This window comes from Erithacus rubecula, assembly GCF_903797595.1.
Source record: "Erithacus rubecula genome assembly, chromosome: 5".
Taxonomy (NCBI): domain Eukaryota; kingdom Metazoa; phylum Chordata; class Aves; order Passeriformes; family Muscicapidae; genus Erithacus; species Erithacus rubecula.
In genome coordinates, this window is record NC_136687.1 from 26,619,282 (window position 1) to 26,641,346 (window position 22,065).

General features: G+C 33.4%; 1 protein-coding gene across 2 annotated transcripts in view; it reads right to left on the reverse strand.

The window, feature by feature from the left end:
* SGCZ (sarcoglycan zeta) overlaps positions 1–22,065 on the reverse strand; it is a 397,649-nt gene that overhangs the window by 46,475 nt on the left and 329,109 nt on the right. For both annotated transcript variants that reach the window (XM_079307199.1, XM_079307200.1), the window contains 2 exons: positions 19,344–19,431; positions 1,560–1,682 (listed from right to left, as the gene is read on the reverse strand). In XM_079307199.1, coding sequence (XP_079163325.1) covers positions 1,560–1,682; positions 19,344–19,431 — 211 coding nt within the window. The remainder of the gene's footprint in view (positions 1–1,559; positions 1,683–19,343; positions 19,432–22,065) is intronic.

Here is a 22,065-nt window from a genome sequence, read left to right on the forward strand (position 1 = left end):
CAAGTTTTCAATAATCAAGAACTTCTTAGACTGACTTATGATAGATTGCTTTTAAAAGCCAAGCATTAAAAGCATCTTGTGAATGGGGGAAAAATAATATAAAAAAAATCCCACATTGCTTTCGTAGTTTACAAATGCCCATGGGCATACTTTGAAAATTAATTACTAAAATAAATCATTTATTGGACATATTTCCAGTGAAGTGCTTCCAAAGAGACAATATTGATTGCTACAGAAGAAAAGAAAATAATTTCATTGTAGTACCACCCTTAAATAAATACATGTGAGAGCTTTATCTCCAAATAAGCACATCTCATTTTCCCTTTTTAAAATTCAACTTCTGTTTTATTTCTTCTTCCATAATTCCTTTCCTTTATCCACCCCAAGGCACCATGGAAATAAAAAACAGAAGCCTGAGAAAAATAAACTAAAGAAAAAAAGTTCTGGTTGATGTTTGACATTATGATTTCCTGCCAGGTTTCATCAGTCATATCATGCCATGTGGAGTAATACAGTCTGATTGATGCTGCTCACAGGGACTCATCAGCTTTCATGTGTTTGCTAAAGAATTTAAAGGTATCACACAATCTTTGGATAAAATTAATTCTTATGGTGCCAAATATTTGATTAAAAAATAATGCTCTGGACATCTATAATTTATGAATGCATTTCTCAGTGGCAGGAATCTAATTCATAGCACCATTTGTAAGATGTTTTATTATTTAACTTATGATAGATGCTTTGAATTCTCCTGTGTCAATTGTGCATTAAATAAGTTTTCTTGGTCTGTAGTACTATGACCAAGTTTTAGCCTTAGCAGGATTCAGCATAATTCTCTATTTCCATGTTATTCATGATGGAGCCCTGTTTTCCTGCAGATTGATGAACACCCCACTGCCCATGGAAAGCAGTGAATTAATTCCTTGTTTTGCTTTGCTTGTGTGTGTGACTTTTGCCTTACCTAATGAACTGTCTTTATCTCCACCCATGAGTTTTTTTTTATTTTCACCCTTCCAATACTCTTCCCCCATCCACACTGGTGGAGGAGTGGTTGTGTAAGGTTCAGTTGCTGGCTGTGGGGAAACCACAACAGCACGCTTTATTTAATTATAAACTAATATAGCCAAATCGAGGCAAGGTTTTTCAGCTGAGCCTCATGAAATCTTAATTCATATGGAAGTTAGACTTGATATTTTGTATACAGAAAAAAACAAAGGTCCCCATATAGAATATTTTTTATCATTTCCAAGGAGCATTACCTAAACAAATGGCAAACATATCAAAAAACAATGCTTAGTGGTAAAATATAAAAGCCAAAATACAATGGTAAGTGTGATTTTTACCACAGCTGTTCCTGCAGAGTTTAAATTCAAATCTACCTTTAGAAGAATTGATATTTAGATAATGTAGTATCTTCTGGCTGGTTAAACAATCACTGATAATGAGAAGACGTTTTCTTCTTGGATTACAATTTTATAGAAGATTGATAGTTTAATTACTACCAGAGGTATTAAAAAATATATGTTTACATCCATTTAGAGTCTTAATTATTAACATACCTGTTACTTTCAGTCTGTCTGCTCCAATGACAATCTCATCTTCATCTGCAGAAAACAATACTTTTCCACTGTCACTTGCTCTCACTTCAAATCTCTTACACTGAGCTTCCACAGCATCAGCTCCTGAAACCAAGGAAGTGATCATAGCATCTAAGGCATTTTGTAAGAAGTAATCATTGGTATAAAAGGAATATCCAAAACGTATCGAATACATGACACTTTACTAAGATATTTGGCTTTCTGTAAGCCTGGAAAATAATGTGCATTATAAAACACAGGTAAAATAGTTTACAGAAATAACTGAAAATCATCTATTTCATCATTATGTGGAAACCAACACTAAAATTTAGAATGTACTTAAATACTGAGATCTTCAAATGCAAATTCAGACAGAGCTTTCTGGGGTTTGTTCAGTTTAAATTGCAGTTTCTGGTCAATGAAAAAATAAAGATAACACATGACCCTATTCCATCAAGACATACAAATCAACACAGTAGAAAAGGTTATTTCTCACTCAGTTCTACTGTAAACTTAGACGATAGAATAAGCAAAAAAACAGAACAGCAAAACAAACAGAAAAACCATGAACTAAGATATCAAAACTTGTGTCATATTTTATGAAACACTATTCTCAAATGTCTCAAAACTCAAAAACCCTAAAATAATTCTGAAATGGGACGGATGTATGGGATTGATCTAACTTCAATTAAGAAAGCTTGCAGGTATTGAGACTTTTACATTTACTGTGCTTTTCAATTTACAGGTCTGATTCTCACTCTCCAGTGTTTCATGTACTAAAGGGTTTCTGAAAATTTTATTTTATTAATTAATGAAAGCAAACATCACTTTTGAAAATATGAAAGCCTACTGCATATGGCATGACAAGATATAAAGCAAACTACTTTATTTCAGGGAATAATAATTTGAAATATTCTCTATGATCCCTAATTAGATTTATAATCTTTCCTGAAATAAATCTGTATGCATAAAAATTATGTGGAGGGCATTATGGACAAAGAAATTGATATATATTATTTCAGTTTAATAATCTGGTTTAAAAATTTGTAAAAAACTCCTGCCTCCCTAATATGTAAATTTTTAGTTTAATATGTAAATGCATAGTATCAAAATATATAACAATAAATATAAAAACTGTGATAATGAATTTTTGTCAAGGAATTTCCTTAGTAGCTCATAATTTGCAGAATCAGCTATGCAATCAAAACAATTTCTCTTACTTTCAGATTAATTTATACTTGTACTGTACTGTTTGTACTGTAAAAAAATCTGGCTATTTTTGATTCACAAAGAAAATGAAAATGAATTATCAAAATAATTGTGATGATGCACTTTTTTGAATTTAGATATTTTTTTTCTTTCAATGTGTAAAATAGTGTTTTATTCCCCTTCCCCCCCGCTGAAGTTTTTTTAATATATGTTTATTTAGGCTGTTGGCTTTGTTTTGAAAAAGTACAAAATCTTTGTAAAAACAGACAGGGGCAGATTTCATATTTCAGACATAGATGTTTGGGGACCTCCTTGTCCTGCAACCATACTTATGGTTCAGGAAACCAAAGGATAATTGCAAATAATCTAATACTAAATAGTTTTAAGAGCTGATGATAGCTTAGCCACCTAAAAGTGAGTGTCATTACAAGTACTGTGATGTTACTAATTTATACCCATCAAAGTTGTTAGCTCTGTAAGGAAAAGAAATTAACAGAAAATGTGTCAGAAATCAAAAAGAGAAAGACCTGCCACATTCTTACTCATTATATATCAGTGTAAGTGACAGCCCATGTTTCAATAACGGCTCTTAAAAACTTTTGATGTATTTAGGATAATATAGGATTTAATGAAAAATGACTTAAATAACCTAATGATCTAGAATTTTGACTAAAATGCATATATTTCATATGTTATTTGTGCTGCTTCAGAATCACATTGTATAAAAATATACCTAGAATTTAGGTAGTCTGAAATATCATTACAGGAAGTAAATAAATTTTAATGCTAAAATAAGTGGGCTTTCAATTTATGTTTCACTGAGGACTTAATAGTGTATTTCTTGGTATTACTTACTTATAGCTGATATGGTAGTCAGTGTGTTCAAGGCAATTGAGAGATTACTTTAAAACATAGTTCATGTTAAATGTTTTTGACATAGAACCAGGTGTGAATGTTATAAAACTGGTTTTGAAAAGTTAAACTGCCTATGGAGTAATCAGTGCTATCAAAATGGAATTCTGTTTCATTGCATTTTCATTTCCCAGTTGAAACAGGAACAAGCAGTTGCATTTGCAATGTATTAGGGTATTATCTTCTTAGCTGTAAAGCAAATTGCTGTGTTCCAAAAACACTTTGCAAACATACACATCTCATAAAATGTCTGAATTTTTAATAGTACTACTAATAAAAAATGATGCATCAAGTCTCAGAATATTATGCATGAACAAAGGAAATATTTTGAAATTCTAATCTCAAACTAGAGCCGTCACTATTTTCAGCAAATCATATCTGCTTGAATAATGCATACTTCAGTCCAGAGAAGCATGTATGAAAATGCATCTTCTAAATTCTGTTTGGAAAGGTAATTTCTATCATACACATGGATACCTGAAAAGCTGTTTGGCTTTGCTACTTCTTGCTGTATTGCTATTCTACTTCAAACTAGACATGGAGTTGGCCCCATAACAGCTTTAATCAGGTTCAAGAAAGGTCTATGACAAACTCTTTTCTTGAGTTCAGGAAAACTATTCACTTATAAATTCTCAAATGAATTATTACGTTTCTGTGAAATTGCTTTAATTTAAAGTATATAGATGAAAAATATATGTATCATATTCATATGTACATGGTATGTAATGATGGTTTATAACACAAGCCTGTTGCACAGCAGTTGTATAATTGCAACTATCATTAAACCAACTACATTTAAAATGGTACAAAGCCTAAAGTTGTTCATTTTAACTGTAGTGAAGATGAATTAAATGAAAATCTTGGGCGATACATACAGTAAAAATACAGAAAATTATGGTTCTGTAATCCCGATTAACAGTAATAGAGATTAAATTTCAAGATAAAAACAATCTGCTTTGTATTTGTAGAGAGTTTGGCTTACTAATTAAGTAATATCATAATAGCAAAATGAAGAATCCATGTTCTCACATTTTGCATTTAAAAGTCAATGATAATTTACACTACATCATAATTCAGAAATACTGATTAGAACTACTATTTGCTGTGATAATAAATACTTACAAGAACTCTCCAGTCTTACAAGATTTAGATATGATTACAAACACTCTCGTGTGTTTGTAACAACACAACATCAATTGTGTCTGATTTCTTGATCACCTTCCACGTCCACCCCGCAAACAACAAATTCGGACACAGAAAAAGATTTTAAAAAAATCAACAACCTTAGATTAAATACAGGGATTAGAATTCAAATGGAATTACCACCAATTACCTTGTAAATAGGAAACATAATAAAGTTCAATATACTTTCTTCTGGTTCTTCAATGAAAAATGGGCTATTTAAACATTTATTAAATGAAGAATTTTATGCAGAGTCTTCATGACAAAAGGAGTTACTTTTATGAGAATGTGTTCATGCTTCTGAGATTGGAGATTAAAGATGCAAAACATTTTTAATTAAGATTCAACACTCATCTGGGTATAAGATCAATTTTTGAGAAGTATACACCTAGATAATTTTTTCAAATATTCATAGTAAAGTTAGACATTATGGCATTTTGGCCAACAGAGATCTTAAAAATTTTTCATTGAATGCAAGAGCAATTGTGCAAATGAAGAGAGAGGTTGATCTTCAAGGTCTCCTACTTTGAATAAATTGGAAACTGGAGCAAATGCTAGATGAGAAGAAGCAAAGCACACATTTGTTACCTTTTCTGAAAGTGAACAATAACAGCTGTCAACATAAATTATTAGCATAGGAATAAGGCACACATTATTATGAGAGGAAACTCAGACGAGCCATCTGAATCAGGCAGGACATGTCCTTCATCATGACCTACAGACCCAGTAATACCCATGATTGATTAGTGGTATTACATGTTTAGGACTTTGCCAGATGAAATGTGACAGAAAAGTTCTGCCCTCCCAGGCAGATTTTACTTCTAGGAACTTCATAAAATCATAGAATCATTATGGTTGTAAAAGACCTCTAAGATCATCAAGTCCAGCATTAACTGAGCACTGTCAAGTCCACCATTGCTACAGTATATAAGTTTCACTGAAAAACACATCTGGAATACTGTCTGTCACCTCTGCAACAGATAGAACACATCCTTCCTGCAGTCTGTGCTCCTGGTGCATCTTGGCAGTGGAACCCCAGCTATGAAAATAAAATGTGGAAGCACCATGCAAGTTGCAGCAGGCAACACTCTCCATCCTACTTTTGTGTGAGGCCACAACAACTCTAACAATTCTGTGCTTTCCTGCCAGCTACCCCTAACATATGGTAATTCCCATGACACTCAGAAATTACGTGGCTGAACAGACCTTAGTTCATATTTTTATCATCTTTGAACAATACACATGGGTGAATGAAAGTAAAATGTGATTCTTTGCTTCTTGAAGGTTGTTTTGAGCTTTAAGTCAACACTTTTATTTTGCTTCTGTAATGGTTAAAATTACATGCATTATCTGTAATTTTAGCTATAATATCTTAATTGCTTATATGGTCCTTAGATAAGAAATCCAAGCATGACACAAGAAGATATGTCAGGCACTAAAATATAGGTGTAGGACTCCCCACTGTATGTTTAGCTCTACTTATAATCTCCTTACGTTTAATTTACTCAAAACATGATCTAGATTCTTGAACTGAGGCTTGTAGCAAGTAAAATGACTTTTGTATCAGACTATTTTTTGTCATAATACTATAGATGTGTTATAAGCATATAAAAATACAATAAACATGTATTAATAATAAAATAATATACATGGTTTATGTAAATATATAAATTTTAAATTAGATTGTTGCATAAAATATTTAAAATAAAAAATAAATAGTATTTTAAAATATAAATAAATATATATAATTTTTTATTACCAGATCAATTATATTATCTTTCCTACACATTTTCCTTTATTGTTCAGGAATATTTCTTTGTGACATTAATAAATAGCCACAATATGTTAGCTTCTCTTTATAGCTACATTTATCAACCTAGTTTTCATTGACAAGCTCAAAAGTCCAGCTCATACAACTGCATTATTTATAACTCTAACATATTTTGTGGACACAAAATGTGAATGGGAGTAGGAAGCTTATCAGTTTTTCTTACTCATGATGAATGCAACCTGAATATTACTAATTCCTGAGAGAATTTCCCAAGTTTTCAGTCTTATCTTTAGCCCTGTAATTTTTAGCTTTCTGTGATATGATTAGTTTTTACGACATAAATAATTTACAAAGCCAAACATACACCTTTTGGAGGTGCTTACTGAAGCACCTACTTTTCCATATAAAATTAGTGGGAATATTTCCATTGTCTTGTTAGCTGAGGTAGGCTGTAAGGTTATAATTATGCTGTTTGATCATTATGGTTTATGAAAATACTGGGTGGTTTCTAAGTAGCTGCACATTCCACTGAAGAGAAAAGTGAGTTCAAAACAGGCAGAACAATTCATAGTGAGATATTTGACTACTTGCTGTACTTGATGAACACCATATTTAAATGAAATAGCAAGAGCACACAGAAATAGTAAGGGGAGTTGTGAAATGTCTTCATTATATTGATGAAACTCAAAGACAAGACTGTTGAATTTTCCCTTGGGAAATATAACATCTTGCAGATCATAAGGTCAATCATTCCTTGCTAAACCTGTTATTGTTTATCATTATATATTTCCTTTAGGTCAGATTTCTAATCAGCCTTCTCTGTTGAATGTTCTACCATTTTACCAGAAATTCTACTGAAAATTCACTGATATATAAATCTCTACATCTCTGCTTTATTCCTCTCTTTAAAACAAATCCAATGTTTGATTTATTTGCATCTTTGGAGGCCTAATCCCTCATCTGCATGCTGTCTAAAATGCCTGGTAGTAGTAGAAGGATTTTTATGCATCTTGCTTTATCACTCTGAGGTAACTGGACTGAAAATTAAACTGGATGAAGTGAAATACAGTCATTTAATCCAATGGTTCTTTACAATTCCTCTTACTCATTTATCCGTGACATTTTGAAAATAACTGTTATGGATCTTGCTTTGTGAAGATTTAAAAAGAAAAGTATTTCAGTCTTGTCTTTCTTACTGGTAATACTCTCTGTAAGCATTAGGTAGTTCTTTTGAGACTTTTTTATACTCTGCAGGCATTTGGAACATTTTTTGGTTCTTTATTAACGTAAATTAAAAGCTAGCAAATATTTTTTGCTCATATTCACAGAATCACAGAACCATTCGGGTCAGAAAGACCTCCAAAATCACAGAATCCAACCTTTGACCAATCTCCATCTTGTTGTCAATGTATTCTCTATGCCCCTTTTTTATTAAGAAGTTTGTTTTGCATCTTTCTTCCCCTCCCACTGAATTTATTAAAAAGATACAAATTGTTCTTGAATTAGACCATCATAATTCCTCTGAACGCAAATCAAAGTTTTTTGAGATAACTGAATTAATCACACTTTGAGAGAGAAAACCTAAACAAAGGACACAATCTACCAGAGTACTGAGAAACCTTCTTGAAAAAGAGATGTCAAACCCCCCTATTTTACATTTTTATAATATTAATTCAATACTGATAGCAACTATATAAGGGAGAATAAAAATGTCTAATTTTTACAAACTGACTATTTTCTAATTATCTGCTTTAGCTTGAGAGCACAAATATCCTGAAGCAAAATGTCTTAGCATTTCATATAATCAGACTTTATCTGAGAAAGATTTAATGAAAGAATGTACAAAATACTAGAAGATAAATGACTCATCCACAAAAAGTAGTACCACTGGTAGTAAACAAGAGAAAAAAATATAGCCTGATGACCAGAAAATAATAATTATAAACCCTTTTGCTACATAGTAGATCAGTGAAATGCATTTGCAGATTTCTGTGTAACTAACATGATGATGGCATAAGACGATGAGGGCTTAACCCAGCTCTCAGGATTTATCCATTATCCATTTAGGAGATTACTTGCCTCCTTGCCCTTGACAGTGGGACAAGGGCCAGAAAACTGCAGAAGCAGGACAAAAGCATACTTGGTCTCAGCTTCTGGAAGTGTCTCTTTTGATTAATGTTCTCAGTGGAGTTCATTGTTGACTTCTAACACGTAAGATGCAATTCAATTCACCAATGTAGACATCTACATCAGGCAGTTACCCTGCTGACACTGAAATTCTGTGTCTTTGTGATTTGAACCACTGCCAGATTGTCTAACTCTGAAATACCCCACTTATGGAGTACTTCACTGATGAGAAGTCTGAAGTGTCCTTAAAAGAGTGCACGACACTGTATCTGAAAAGAAATACAACCTAGATGCAGATGGATGTGCAAATTCAGAGAAAAGAGCTGCAGCACAGGTGGAATTTTTATGTGGACTAGCTGAAAGCTTTCCCATCAGAAATATGGCAAGCCAACCAGAATCACTCAGCTAGAGAAAAAGAAATGAGCTAAATTAGCACCTGGCTTCTTCTTCTGCACCAGAAACAAAATGGGTAGAAATCTTTAAGTATGTGAAAACTTTGAGGTTGAAACAAGTCCATATGCCTTGGCAATATATATGATAAAAGAGCAACAAAACAACTGCAAGCAAAATATCTGTGCAGAATAATGCAAAAGCAAAATAATGAAGTTATGGAACCCTAATATTTGGAACCCTAAATTATTTTAGAGGCAAGGTAGACCTTAAATTTGATTTGGAAAAAAATGCTCACTCTGTATTATTTTGATGTCTGACTCATGTTAGGGATTCAGTGAATGGTAACTATTCTGAGTGACTGATTAATTTTAGATTTATGGAATACTTTTCTTCACAGGAAGAAATCTAGTTAAATTTAAAAATATTCAGCTAATCATTAATTCAATGCCATCTGTTCATAATTCAGTTACAACTACAATATTTATCATTCTAAGAATAGCCTAAGGAAAAATGAGTTATTTTCAGAGACATATTTATGCATTAAAGAAATTTTTGAAAAGTATAATAAATATACCTTTAACTATGCTCTACATGCTTGAGACAAATTACATCAAGACAGCTCTGCCCAAATAAATAAATAAATAGCACAATTAAACATGTCTAGTATTGCCATAATATGGAACTTCAATCTAATCCTGGTCTAAATGGAGGTAAAAAAAAAAGGCAAATAAACAATTTCATTTATAAACAAGGACAAAGAAGCAGTAGTGTTCTAGCTGTGGTTATTAATTGTTATTTCCCAATGTATTTTTAAAGTAAATTTACACTGTTACATTTAAATTAGTTTTGGAACAATATTTTTAATAGGACTTGGAGCAGCGCAATAAATAGAAATAAAATTTCAATATTGATGTTTTTAGAAAACAATATGAACTGCAACATTGAGATTGAATTTCTGATAGTCTGAAGATATATGAGGGTAAATTCCATAAAACTTAAATATTTTAATTACTTACTTTTGTAATACTAGGCATCTAATTGATATGAACCTGAACTTGTTATCTAGGAGGTTCACAAACTCATATGGACAAATGATTTCCATGGGAAAACACAAATATTTCCATGCCTGTCTGTTCACTTGCAATAATCTCTTTTATGAATAGAAACAGGCTGATTTCCCATAGATGCTTCAATAATAAAACTATTAGAACTCAGACTTTTTAAAGATAACTTAGCTGAAGAAAGAATCTAAGTCTACAATCAAATTACTTCTCACTCTTGTTTGACAAATCTCTTTGCTGTTATTTCAACACCCTTAAGAATATCAGCCTGCTGCTGAATTTCTACCTCCAAGTGTTCTCTGCAACTCTGAAATAAGAAACACGAGAAAGATCTCACTGCTCTTCTCTTTCTTTTAAATTATGTTTTTGTATTTAATTAATTTAAAATAGGCTTCTCATTTTTTGGCCCATTTTGTCCTTCACCCCTTAGAATAATATATTTCTGACAATATTAGTGAGCTGTGTGAACATGGGGGAGAAAAGAAGTAAAAATAAAATCTTAATGTCCTGTCAGACTTGTTAAAGGTCCAGATGTTGTAGGTAATTTAATAATACTTAGCACCCAGCAGCAGCCTTGTGAATGTCACAACACATGCACAGCAGCTGTTTTTGAAGTTAAATGAAGTATTAGCTTCAGATAAAGTTAAGGACAAAGAATTAGAGTCATCTTTAGAGGATGTATGCTTCCTCCTTCAAACCCACTCCTATACCTCTAAAACCTATTTATTATTTATATACCTCTAAATAAGCCCATTTCTTTGACTCTTGGGATGTCTCTCCTACAAAAGGAAATCACTTCTCCTTGCCTGCTCTGAACATTTGGGCAGTAGTTACACTGTCTGTACCTGCCAACAGCACGTGGGTAACAGCAGATGGCAATGGATTAATCTTTAAACACTAACACTTTTCCACCACCATGAAAGCACTAATTACCTCTTCCCACTAATACTCTACTTCTACAGGTAAATCAATCAACTGCTCATAGCTCCAGGTCCTCTGGTATCTTATGGGTCAGGTTGGGTGGGATGGGAGGAGGATAAAATATTTGAGAATTACAACAGAATACCTTTTTCTCCCATTTTTTAGTACCAATTTTCTAGAAACATTGGAAAGGTCCAGACTTGTGTTTAAAAGACAATAAGGCAAAATAAAAAGCCTATAAAATAGCAAAGTAAGAAGACAACTGCAGTGCCACTGCCAAATAGCTACTGATAATTAAAATCTACTTCAGTATGTGTCTAGACTCGTTACAGATGCTCTGGGGTCAAAGTTAGCATTGAGATGAAACACTAAAGGCAGCAAGCTAAGGCTCATACCAAGTGGGTTGGACACATCTCTGCACAGTCATTGCTGTACTCCTGCTCCCCCTCCATAATCCCTGCCTGGAAAGCACTGTGTTCCCTTTCATCATTTTAATATCACCTCTGAAGTGACAGTGGGTATAGACCATTGTGCCTTCATGAGAAAAAGAGGCTTGTGGTGGCTTCTTTTTGAAGTCTGCCCTGCAGGAAGCCAGCATCTCACCAGTCCTTAGCATGCCAGATGTTCCTGACAACACTGCACCAAAAATAAAGTACTGGACCTCAAAATTCCCTCCAAATTTAGAGCATGAAAAAACAAGGAAAGAAAATAAGCTGCATGTGTTTTGTCTATGGTACACAAAGAAAAATATCAGACTATTTATAAAAGTACAAAGTATGTTTTTCTTTTTGTCTGTCAGTTATAGACAGAAAATACGCTTTCCACTGTAGATCCATACAACTTCAGAGATTATCTAACTTGAGCTGTATCTTATATCCGAGGTAGAAATAGTCTTCCTGATCTCAGACTGAGGGAAAGAGAAAGAGAAGAAGAAAAGTTGGATCAAGACTCAAATGACAAAAACTTTCAGTGTCTCAAGAAGGTAGAAAGAAGAAAGAAAATACACTGAATGCAGAAATGGAGGAGGTCTTAAGACCTCAGCTCTGGAAGTAGTAAAGTTATTCATTTTAAGATTCAAAGAAGGTTATGTGTAATACACTACTGAGGATTAATTATATCCACATTTATAGACATTTTGGATAAGCTGTTTAATACTAACAATGTATAAGCACTTTCTCTCCCCTGAAATAACCATGCTGAAATTGCACAGAATACAATTACTGTCCTAATGCTGCTTGCAGTTGCGTTTATTCATAGAGAATTTTTAATTCTTGACATCTAAACAGATGTGATATGCTTTTGTATTTCAGGAAGGAGGTATCAGGATAAATAATGGCTATACCTACAAGAAAGAATGACCACTTGATCCTAATAATTGTCAGAGAGATAGTTATCTTACTATTGTATTTTTACAGCACAGTTGTCATGTAGCAGTTCAAGTGGCAATGAGGGAGACTTAAGATAAATTTTACACCATAAGTATTTCAAATATTAACCAGTAATGTAGTGTTATGTCTGCACATAACATATAAGATCATCATAATAATATGAAAGGTATTGCTTAAAAACTGAAAATATACCTAATTTATCAAATGCAATCAGAAACACCGTGTAAAGCATCTCTCTTTAAAAGATATCTTGTTAAACAAACACAAACTGGATTGAGAATGACTGATGTAGTATATTTAACAGCTTTATGAATTAATTGTGTAATGGATGTGTAAAAATGTATTATTTTTCAATCCAGTTAATGCAAAGGCTTGTCACAAGAGCATATTTGCCATAGCTGAATTTCAAATGCACATATGAAGATTAACACAGAAAATGATGCAACTAATTTACAAGTGAAATAGAAAAAAAATTAGAAAGGAGCTGTCTGCTTCTTGATGCTGAATCAAAACAAACAAACCCTGATGCTTTCTATTATTTGTAAATTACTTAAACAGAGAATTGCAAGAGAAATATGGATGGATTTCAAATAAATTATGATGTTAATTTTTTCAGGATTAGTTTGGCAGACCAGTCAAAGTGTTGGCAAATAGGTGAAAGTTTGGACCAGTTTTCAGAGAGTCTTATATTTTCTTAATACTTCACTTAATATGGCACTTCAGGATAATTAATTAATGGGAGTGGATTCTCATGATAGTTTAGCCAAAGTCATTAAGAGTATATATTAGGTGAACTCCTATCACAAAATCTGTTACAGCACAGATGGTCTGTAAAAAGACTTTTCCATGGACTAGACAGACAGAAATGGAGGCAACATCACGTTGCACTGTAAATTATGAGGAGGGATGAGACTCAGATTCCAGCTGGACATTTCAACTGCTATGAGCAGCATGGCTCACTCTCTGACTGCCTCTTGGCTCATCTCACGTGCTTTGCCAGGAGGAGACACAAAGCCATATGGCCTTCCAGGCACTGCTCCATCATTCCTTCTGCAGTGAGTCCTGAAGCTGAAAGAAATCCCTTAACCCTGCAGTTAAGTACAAGGCAAACCAAGCTACATACAAAAGACCAAGTTATCTCCAATATACTTCCATTTAAAAGACCTGACAATGGATTTGTAGCACTAGCACATGAGATGTATTTTCACCTCCTGATAAACTGTTTATATTCCTACATCTGGGAAGAGTGCTTAACTGGCCATAAAAGTTTAAGAAACCTCATACTTTAGTACACTCAGAATATATAAGATTTTGTTATGTATCCAAATATTCTCTGAATGACAAGTACCTAATTGAAAGGTAAAAGTGAAAACATCTGCCAACCAAGTGATGGTCTACAGAAAATTCCACTTAAGGTGCAAAAAATCTGAAAAAAATGTAAGCACTGCAAGTAATTTAGCCCAGAAATTATAGGTTCTGTGTTAATTTATTTTTGTATCAGAAAATTAAGAGGAAATGAAGTAACTATAACTTAAAAACCCTTGCTACAATGAGAATAACTTGATAAATCACAAAATGTCCTAAAGAAAGATTTTAAGGTATTGCATATTCAGTCTAAATTTTAATGTGAAATACCACTCTTTGTATATAACTGCAAAAACTAAACTAGTAATTCATCTAGGTATGGTAAAATGGATTGCCTATATTTCTTATCTGCATACATTAAAGTGGTATTAGGGACCAAAATTTGTGTTTATTCAGTCTGTATTTCTGTTAAGGAATAGAAATTGAGAGAATGCTGAGGACTGGATAACTCGTTTATCTGGCTTTGTTATGCCATATCTTCTTAACAACAATAATTATCCTACTTTTCCATAAGAGTCTTGTTGTTACAAGAGCAATTGTTTTAATATGGAAATTAGCACAATGTTTAATGTATTTCAGATTCTGGAAATCTCACTGTAGTTTGGAATGGCAGGTAGGCAAACTTCATTGCAAGGAGAAGGAAAATGTCTTTATTTCACATGTTCCTGAAAAGTTCTAATCCATGTTTTCCCAGTTAGAGGGCAGGAACAGATAATGAGGGATTGTAAACCAACAATTGTAAATCAAACCAAACCCTTCCCTCCCAGCACCCTAGTACAGATGATACAAGAACAATTATGCAGATAAGAGAAGAGCTGAGACCATTTTTCCCCCTTTCCTACAATGAGGAAAGGGTGTATGTGTATGATCATTCTAAAACCACCCTCTTCTTGCAACACTTAGGAGAAAAGACCTTACAGTTGGGGCTACAGTGCATGCAAACAATATTCAAAAACAGAAACATTTCTTGTCTCATGAAGCATGTTATTAATGGATATTTAGTTCAAGTCCATAAAAATGTAAAGTAAATGTCTGACAATAATTGCAAAGATTTAGAACAACTACTCCATAGAGTAAGAATATATTATCACATTTTGCAACTCCCACAGGTGATTCTAAAAGCAAGAATACTTGAAATGTATCTTGCTTCAGATTTTCATTGATATCTAAATGTTGCAAAGGGAAAATCAGAAGTGGCATTTAGGTGATGAGTTATTTGAACCCTCAGAAGTGAAAGGGTAGCAGAATGTGTTACCTGTTAAAGTATCACTTGATATAAGCACAGGAAACTGCCATATATGATATAGGTATGGATGATGAAGGAAACTCCCACAAAGTTACATACCTGCAGTTTCTGATGTCCAACAGTTTTTGCACAATAACCTAAGTACTCTTGATGGAACACCAAAAGTAAGCAAGCACATTTTAGAGAAGATCTTGGAACACACAAGATAAGTTTTGTGGTAAATATATGAAAAAGATCTCCAAGTTTGAAATGTTATTTGAATATATCTTTCAGCAATGTTATCAGTCTTTAGCAGCGCTGTAATTGAAAATAATACATTTGCCTGCTATTTTCAAAAAGTAACTGCAAGAATATGATGTAACTTTGGTATTCAAATACTTTTTCTGAATTTATATGGCTCTGGAGATCTCAGTGACTAGAGAGAGATTCAGAGCCCACTGAAGCTGTGACCTGTACAGGTCTGGATGTCTGTGAGAGCTATGATTCTGTCTGAGAGCTCAAAACTTAGCAGAAATGAAATGCACCTTTTTGTGCATTTCAGATATCCCTAGAGTTCTTTATGAACAGAAAAGGGTCAAACAGTAGAAGAAATACCTGTCAGAAATAATTATTGTAGTAAGGAAAAAAACACAGAAAAGATTAAAAAAAAAAAAAAAGCTGAAATAATAGTCCAACCTGAAGACAAAGCTACATCAAATACAAATGTTAATTTCAGTTTCAAATGTCATATTACATTTTTTTAGTGCTTGCAAAGCTAATGTGCTGCACTCAAAGGCAGGCAGAGATATATAAGATATGTGCAGACAGCATGGAGAAAAAAGACTTGAGGCTCAAGGTGAGCAACTAATGTGCATTTCTCAGATTGGTAGAAAAAAATAAGTAGATAATTTTCCATATAAACTATGTAAACATTGATTAAACAGAGAAAACAGTTTGTGCAAAGGTAATTCATGACAATGCACAATGCAGAACTATTAGTAAGAGTTGGGAGGGAAGAGATGTGATAACTTTTCCAGCAGAGTTCAATGGATTGTCATCTTTTAATCTTTATTTTGTAGATACAATTCATGTCTGTGCTACATCTGCTCCATTGGTCTTAAATGGCATGTCAAAAACTGAAGGCTGTGGAGTCCTCATGGAGATCCAGACACAAACTTGGCAGATTCCAGACCATATGTCATGAATAGACTGGAGTACAAACCAACATCTCAGTTGGTACAGTTCCCAACAGAAAGCATTGCTGCAGCTGTGACTTTCTCTCTGCACAGTTTTTAGTGCCAGTATAAAAATACTGTACTGAAATAATGGGTGTAGCCTTGGTAATGTATAACCTGAAGCATAAATTGACATTATGCTATTTAAACATGCAAACACTCAATCATCCAATACACTTAGTTATTTTTATAAAAAAACAGAAAGCCAAAAACTTGTTCTTCACTACTCCTAGGTTAGGATGTTTCCCAAGATATCTTAATGATGCACTTTAATGACATAGTTTGTCATCCATAGTCACTTACAGAATTGAATACCCATTAAAGTTTCACTGGATTTTTTCCATCTCCCTGAGTGAACATACAGCTTCTTCCTCTCAGCCCCAATACCACTTTTATACATCAATCCATCTTCCCATTACAGTTCTAATTATATGCTTTTAAGGCTATCTTAGTCTTACATGGCACCTTTTCAAACACCACAGAAAGAATTTTTAGTTGTCCTAAAATTTGGCATGAGCAGCAATTTGGTTGCCAAACAAAGGATGAGACCAGCCTATTTGCTGGTTTGTAGGATCATTTCAGTCCTGTGAAATGTGAATAAAATGCCAGTGATATCACATGTATAAAAAGTGCTTTATCATCCTTTTGAATGCATTGGCATCCTTCTTTCTTTGTACAATGCTCCTGCCATACATATTAACTTGTAGTCTGTTTTTTAAATGATTATTCTACTCTTTAAAGACTGAATAGAAAACATTTAAAAGTTTTAATAAGAAAATTTTTCTCCCCAAGACATGATAATTTGATTTTCTGTTGCTTAAAATGTTTTTCCTCACTGTTTATTTTCATTCCTTCCACTAGGCAACCACAAAAAACAGCTGCTTCAGTACACAGCACTAGTGAATAGACAGAGAGCATTTTGAAAAACAGGGACTTTCTGGAGTGCATTTACAACTAATAGAAAAAAATATTTTTCTATGTCAGCAAACTCTGTATAGAAAAGTCCCCTCCTACTCTTTCAGCAAATGTGGCCATGCTTTTGCCTAAGGCAAAAGTGAAAACTTGTCTCTGTTCTGTCTTTCACAAAAAAAAAAAATTTAGAAGCAGTGCATTAATAATATAATTTTTATTTTAGGTTCCTATTAATTTCTTTGATTTCTTAATAGTAGCACATCTAGGTTTTACTGATTCTACTGGCAGTTGTGAGTGTCTTTAATAACTAAGAAGTATGTAATTAGAGGTAAAGAATATTTTAACATGCATACAATATTGTACAGAGGATTTACAAAACAATATTTTTATACTGACATAAGAAATAATAAAGGCCATATATGAAATAAAGAGGAAGAAAGATTAAGAAATAATGTAAATTCAATATTGAAATTTAACAAGTTTCTATTCTCCAGAGACAGCACCAGCTGCACACCAAGAAGCTTAAGGTGTTCACCCTAATGATGGTAACATAAAAACACCTGTTTTTTCAGGCCTTCACGATTTTAGAATATTAACCTCTAGTGTGATGCCTTTAAGTAGGTCAGTCTCAATACACTCACACTCATTTTCAGCGCTGGATTCACTCAGCCAGAATAGTGTCAGTGATAAAAATATTATATCTATTTCAGCCAACATGAATGCCTGCCACGGGAACCTCACCTTTTTGCAATTACCCACTAAAGTAGAGGTTTTAACAAGAGAGCTACCAGATGATAGAGAACTGCATTTCATAATTGCACTGGGCAAGTACAATATGGCCAGAACAGGTGTTAGCTTAATTTTCCTCATCTGTACCTGCTAGCAAGCCTGGTTACCTTTGCACACTCATTCAGTGTGGTTGTTCAGGGAATCAGTGCAGATGGTGTGCCACTGCCTGCACTTGGCACAGGGTTGTAGCTAGAAGCCACTGCCTCCAGTCAGCATGATAACAGCATAAATTATAACTAGAGTTTAACTTAAAGTTATTCCTGGGCATAAACTCAGCCCATGGGGAAAAAAAAAAAAAAATGGGTAAAGCACATCTTAGTCCAGAAGTAAAATGAGAAAAATGAAAACACATAAAATCTAAGTGGAGTCTCCTTGAATTTTATATACTAAAGTCTTAAGCATGTATGTTGTTGTATTTTTTATCTCATTCCCAGTCAATATATATTATTTTTTACCGGTATTTATTATTAAGTAAAAAAATGTACCATAACTTATTAATGATTTTTTTGGCCAATATTCTTAAAAATAAATTAATATCAGTACTCTTCTAGTTCAGAAAATATAAAAAAATATTACTCCATATTTATTAAAACAAGAAGTATGATTCCTACTAAAACCACAGTATAACAAAATAGACTTCATAAAATGGAGAAAAATGCATGGAAAGTGAAACAGATAAGTAGAAGAACTTTTTTATTTCCACTTCATTTGGAACAGCTGTATCTCATACTTTGTATCATATCAGTTTTAATGAATGATTTGCAGTATGTTAGCTTTTCATTTAAATTTTGTAGTGACAAAATTTAGGAAAGCATTTTGTTTTTTGCTTTTTTTCTTTATTTTTAACATTCTGTTACTCCAACTACTTTGAATATGTGCTGATACAAATGCCTTACAAAAGTGACAGGGCCAAAACAATTGCCACTGAAATAATGGAAGACTGACTGAAAATGTAAGAAAATCATGGTTATTTTTCCACTGAAATTGTTGTTGAAATATATTTTGCTGAGGCTTTTTCAGTTTGTTTTCAAATGACTTTTCCTTAAAAATGACAATTTTTCATTAAACTCTTCATTTTAGCTATTTTGAGGCATTTCTAGTTTTTCTTCCTTGAGCTAATGCTGAATCATGCTCTTAAGATTCATTGTATGGAATGGTTTTTGAGTATGGTGATGAGTTCCTGACTTTTCAGTAATATTTTATTTGAGATAGTAATTTATGAAACCTATTAATAAAGCTCAACTGATAAACATAACATTCAATAAAGAACACTCACCTACTGTCAGTTGTCCAGTTAACTGTCCCATGTGATTTCTTGCATTCACTGTTACATTTCTGTCAGACTGTAAGACCAGTGGGCTATCCTGGGAAACATGCATGAGACAATAAATGAGAGAACAAAAAATTGATGTAAAATTAAGTTAGAACTTAATATAAGCATGCATGCTGAGAGGGAAGTTGTGTCAATTATAACAGCCCTTTGTAATAATTCCATTAAATATTTTACAAGTCAAATTTTTATATTAAAAAATACCAAGAATACTATTTTAAACCTGAAATTTTTGTGCATACAATCCCTGCTTCAGAAATCAGATTTGAACTTGATTTATTTAATTTGGGTTTTAATTTCTTGTTAATATGACTACAAATGGTTACAAATTCAAAAAACCTTAACACAAACCTGTTTCACTAGCTTTTCTCATATATTGTCAAACTATACTTTTTAAACTACCTAACCAACACAATATTGTATTATTGTATTATTGTATTAATCTGCACAATCTATAATATTTGCAAATCACTTACTAAAACCTTACAAACACAGACATGCATTTCTTTGAAGATAAAGACAATTGTTACTCTTAAAAAGAAATGAGAGCACTGGAAGGTGAGATCTTTGTGTAACAGAGAATCCTGATCCACTGCCAATGTACCTTACAGGTACTATTAGAGATCAAACTGATTAAGCAAGGAGACAAGCAACTTTATGTTAAATACAGTCTTCACAATTTTGGATTCAATTGGCAGGATGACTACCTGGCTCTCAGCATCCAACTAGGTTTCAAAATGTTTCAAAAAACCTTTGAAAAATGTTTGCATATACAGGTGTGAGCTTATCCTGTGTTCAAAGCCAGCATAAGCAATCTCAGAAAGAATCGAAATTTGCTTCTTGAAGAATGAGGAGCCAGATGCACTCCTCTAGGGGAAGTGCAGATGCACAGGAAAGGGGAAGAGCTTGAACAGAGAGCCAAGAAAAACAGCCTAAAAAAAAAAAATAGTGAGCTCACCAATCATGCTCTCACTAGAGTGGGGTGAGTGCATGAGAGAAGAAAAAAGTAGTATTGTGACTGCAGAGAGTCACTTTCCTCCCTGGAATCACTTGATACCACACTGCTCTTTCCCTGAAGCTTGCAGAGAGACCATGGATACTTTAAAGCTTCTGGGGAAACAGCTGACTGAAGCAGCTGGGGATGTGCCTTAGGTAGGAATGGCTGAAGGGTGGGAAGATATTTTGGAAATTTATTACATACTTGTTAGATTCTTAGGTTCTTCCCAAGGCATCCATTATTGGTCATCCCTTTATTGAACATATAAGGTTAAAGAGACCTTGTATATTGTCTCTTAATGTATTGGTTCTTGCTGTTCTTGAAAGTTTTTTTAGATGAGAAGGACGTAAGGAGACATAGACAAAAATGTATTTTTATCTGAATGATTCATTAGGTTTTCACTAAAATTTTTCCATAGTCTACAGTCCTTTCCTTTGAATCCAGGGCTTTTCTGTACAAAAAATATTATTCCCAGTTGTTTTCACTATGATTATTAACTTTAAATGATAATGGGTTCCCTGGGAAGTCTGAAATGATACTGAGCTAATTTCAAGGAGTTCAGGTGTATTTAATCTCTCACTGGACTATGCTATGACCTCTCTAACATCCTGCCAATTAGCTCTGCTTCACAGAGTCTGGCAGATGAAAGTGACTGTTTGGCTTGTCCATCTTTCTAGATAAAAAGATATAATTATCAGTGAGACACTGTGTTCAATTTTAGTAGTTTGAGCAAAACATGTGATGCAATCAAGGGAGCTTCTGGCAACAAAAGCAGCTGTTAAGGACCTTTTTCTCACCGCTCAATTTCCACTTTCCTTATGGTCCTTTGAAAATCATTAGTCCAGGCAACTTGTGCTCCTGGAAAGGTAGTTGTCCTAATAGGCATCTTCAAGGCCAAAGGCTTTTAAGAAGCCCTTTTCACTCTTGTTTAGTCACTTTTTGGTGAAAAGTCTTCTCAATTAAAATAATCTTATCCTTAGCAAGGGAGGATACCACCATGCCTATTTTTGCCAGTTCAACAAAGATTTGGGAGCTTTTGCTCACAAAGGCTGATCACAGTCTGATCTGAAGATTTCTTTCCTTTCACTGTAGAAAAATATTTAAGACAAAGCTTAGGCTAAAATCTGCCACTCAGGATCTAATTTTAAAAAGTAACCTTGGAGATCAAATTCTGAAATAAAACTAATAAAAAATTAGGTGAGCCAAGCCTTCTTTCTTCTCCTTTTCTTGTCTTATATAAAAGATATAAAGAGGGCTGAAGAAGTTAAGAACTTAAATTTATATTCCTCATTTTCTGGATGAAAATTATAGAGCAGCAGTCTTAAATTCTGGACCAAAGAAAATGCAGTGGAAAAAACTCCAATCAATTTAAGCAGTCCAGCATTTAGTCTACATTGTTTACTTCATTTTATGCAGGAAGTGCCTAAAGACAGAGATTCGAGGAATTAAAAAATAGTCTACTCAGAGGAGCTAGACATCAAGAGAAGACTTAGCTGAAATCAGTGGAATTGTTATCTGCAAGATGAGTATAAAGTGCAATGAATATCACTCATAGGAATACAAAACTATCTAAAGCAGGAAAATACTGGATAATTTTCTCTCTGCATGACCAGACCTGTTACTCTCTTGATGCAAACTTCAGCTTATAATGATGTGTGATGCTATTTCAAA